A 2,913-nucleotide genomic window follows, 5' to 3' on the forward strand; every position below is an offset into this window, starting at 1 on the left:
TCTACCTACCCAGCCTCAGTCCTAGGCAAGTACAAGGTAAGTCCCATTGCCATCTTTCTAGTTGGAGACTAGCCAAGAAAAAATCCTCCAAACCAAAGTCATGCGAATAAATTAAATCTAGACGTCAGTTGAATTCAAGAACTACAAATAAATAGAGTAGGATGCTCTAGCGTAGGGTGGCAATGCCTAATCTATTTAACCCGTTTATTTTCATTCAATCCGTTGTTGATCGGGTTAGGTTACCTCTGGAATAAAAATGATCGTGTTCGGGTTTGGTATGTTTGACCCACTTAATAAAAAGATCAGATTCAAGTTAGTAGATTTTTGATCTATGCTATATCCGATCTAACCTATATTTGGTCCAACTCAACCCTACTGTCACCCCTACCCTAGAATTATCCGGTCAATGCAAAGCTGCCACATGTTCCGGTAGTTGTAGGAACTTCTAGCAACCAGGGTTGTAGAAGATCCATACTTGACAAGCCAGCCGACTTGCAAAGACTTTGTAAAAAAGTGGCATTACCTACGTCCTCTGCGGTTGCAAGTTGACAGACCGTGCTATAAATTGAAAGCGTCAGCGCGCGTAAAGGACTCTGAGGCTTAATATTAGCAAATTATAACTAACCTACTGTCTTACTGTGCTTTCTATTGAATTTGTATTAATCCTTTCCCTACATATCATTACACATGGAGAAATCCTATTGGATATTTGAGATGCTTAGAATTAATGAGATCAGATTCTGCTCATTAATTTCTCTGCTCTTCTTGCTTTTAAATACGAGCTCACCAAGTTCGTTCCCACATAATTAGAGAGAAGAGAAAGGGAGAGTTTAGAGATAAATTGCCATGGCCGTGGTTCGTGTTGCAAACTTAGCTGTTTTGATCCTTTTGGCCTCTAGTGAGATGGCCGGAGCTGGTTGGGACACCGGCTCCGCCACTTTCTACGGAGACATGGGCGGCGGGGAGACAATGCGTGGGTATTCGTAGCCTGTCTATAATTTATAGTTCCTCTTTCAGTCTTCACCTGTGAATTCTTTTCTCTCATTCCGCGTTCATAGACAGAGAGATAGTAGCAAATTAGTACTGGCCAATGCTGTTGAGTGTGTTTTTTTAAAAAAAGTCTATTCTTGTGGAGTAGTGGCTACATTTCTTTTCATATAAGAGTCCTAATGCTCATTAGAGTCCTCACGTTGATATGATCTTCTCTAACCTACGTTATTTGCTGATGCAGAAGGAGCTTGTGGCTATGGTGATCTCTTCAAGCAAGGTTATGGTTTTGAGACAGCAGCTCTGAGTACTGTTCTCTTCAATAATGGCCTCACTTGCGGTGCATGCTATGAGATCCGTTGCTCCCATGATCCCCAGTGGTGTGTCCCGAGGACTATCACCATCACTGCCACCAACTTCTGCCCTCCCGACCCCTCCCAACCCAACAACAATGGTGGCTGGTGCAACCCACCCCGCCAACACTTCGATCTCTCCATGCCCATGTTTGCAGACCTTGTGAAGGACTACCATGCAGGGATAATCCCCATTCGATTTCGAAGGGTCCCTTGCATCAAGAAGGGTGGCATGAGGTTTGAGATCAAGGGCAACCCTTATTGGATCCTTGTATTGGTATACAACGTAGCCGGCGCCGGAGACGTCCATGCCGTCTCGGTGAAGGGCTTAAAGACTAGGTGGATAGCCATGTCAAGGAGCTGGGGCCAGAACTGGCAAACTGGGGTGCAGTTGTTGGGGCAGAGCCTGTCATTCCGAGTGATGACGAGCGATGAGAAGGTGGTGCAGTCTGATAATGTAGTTCCGGAAAACTGGCAGTTTGGTCAGAATTTTGAAGGGAAGCAATTCCAGGAATTATAGAGGGAGTACTGTAATTAACAATAATGGCCACCCATGCATGCATGTAGTGATTTAATTTCATTGTCTGATTGAATGAATGATGGTTCTAGCATCGTTTACCGCCAAATAGTAATCATAATAATGGCCATCCAGTTTTCATGGCATCCCATACTCGAAAGAGCTAGCTCTTTGTTTTCGAGAGAATAGATATAACATTTTAGCCGTGCATCATGTTATGATCAATAAATCTAAATATCATCCAGAAAGTTAAACAAGAATTTTTTTTTTGTTATTCTGGTATATATATTATTACCCCATTTTACAAGAATTGATCTGAGGTGGTGGTTGATTGTGTACGATTAAGTAAAACTGCTATATGCATTTGTTACATTACAATGATGACTGGGCTTCATTCATTCATTCCCTGCAGGGGAAAAGCGAAAAAAAAAAAAAAAACTTTGAATGAATAAACTGGCAGCTTCCATTTCTCCTAATATCTAAGATCTGATATTTATCAATGTCATCATGCTATGTATTGGTTTGTGTTTGATCCTTCCCAGAACATAGTAATTCTTCTGAGAGAAGTAAATTAAATGAAGTATAAATACGAGTGTGTTATGCATTAATGGAATTTGCAAGTTATGAGCAGTGCCTCGAAATCTGAAAAGCAGTGGGGCCTATCACTCCACACAGGTATTCTAGCTCTAATGGTAGTACGTACGTTCGTTAAAGGTTGGACGTACGCAATCATGCACACACAATCCGATATTCTTGGTGTTGGACATCATGCAAAAAAAAAAAAAAAGCATAAAAAAAATAAAACCAGCGCAAGAAACAAATCTATGGGTATTTATTGAAAAACTCAGGTTATTTTACTTTCATGCAATTTACTACTAATCTCTCTCAACTCCTAATGATGTTTTCAGTTTTGGTCTCTTACATTGTTTTCTTATTCTTTTAAATTTTGCATAGTTTTGGTATTAGTATCCACATTTCCTCCTGTCTTGCCAAGTAGCTCCACCTTAATCTCTGCCACAGGTGCAAATCCCTTCATATTTCCCCAAATCCAAGAAC

General features: G+C 41.0%; 1 protein-coding gene across 1 annotated transcript; it reads left to right on the top strand.

Moving 5' to 3' along the window:
* The first annotated feature begins 954 nt into the window (after window positions 1-954).
* LOC103704577 (expansin-A8-like) lies at window positions 955-2,001 on the top strand. The gene is made up of 2 exons (XM_088703956.1): window positions 955-973; window positions 1,232-2,001. The coding sequence occupies exons 1-2, from the start codon at window positions 970-972 to the stop codon at window positions 1,858-1,860; spliced, it is 633 nt and encodes a 210-aa protein (XP_088560082.1). The 5' UTR covers window positions 955-969; the 3' UTR covers window positions 1,861-2,001.
* The last annotated feature ends 912 nt before the right edge of the window (window positions 2,002-2,913 follow it).

Source organism: Phoenix dactylifera, chromosome 9 (genome assembly GCF_051530095.1).
Source record: "Phoenix dactylifera cultivar Ajwa chromosome 9, Ajwa_hap1_PhDact_Kaust_v1.1, whole genome shotgun sequence".
Lineage (NCBI taxonomy): Eukaryota > Viridiplantae > Streptophyta > Magnoliopsida > Arecales > Arecaceae > Phoenix > Phoenix dactylifera.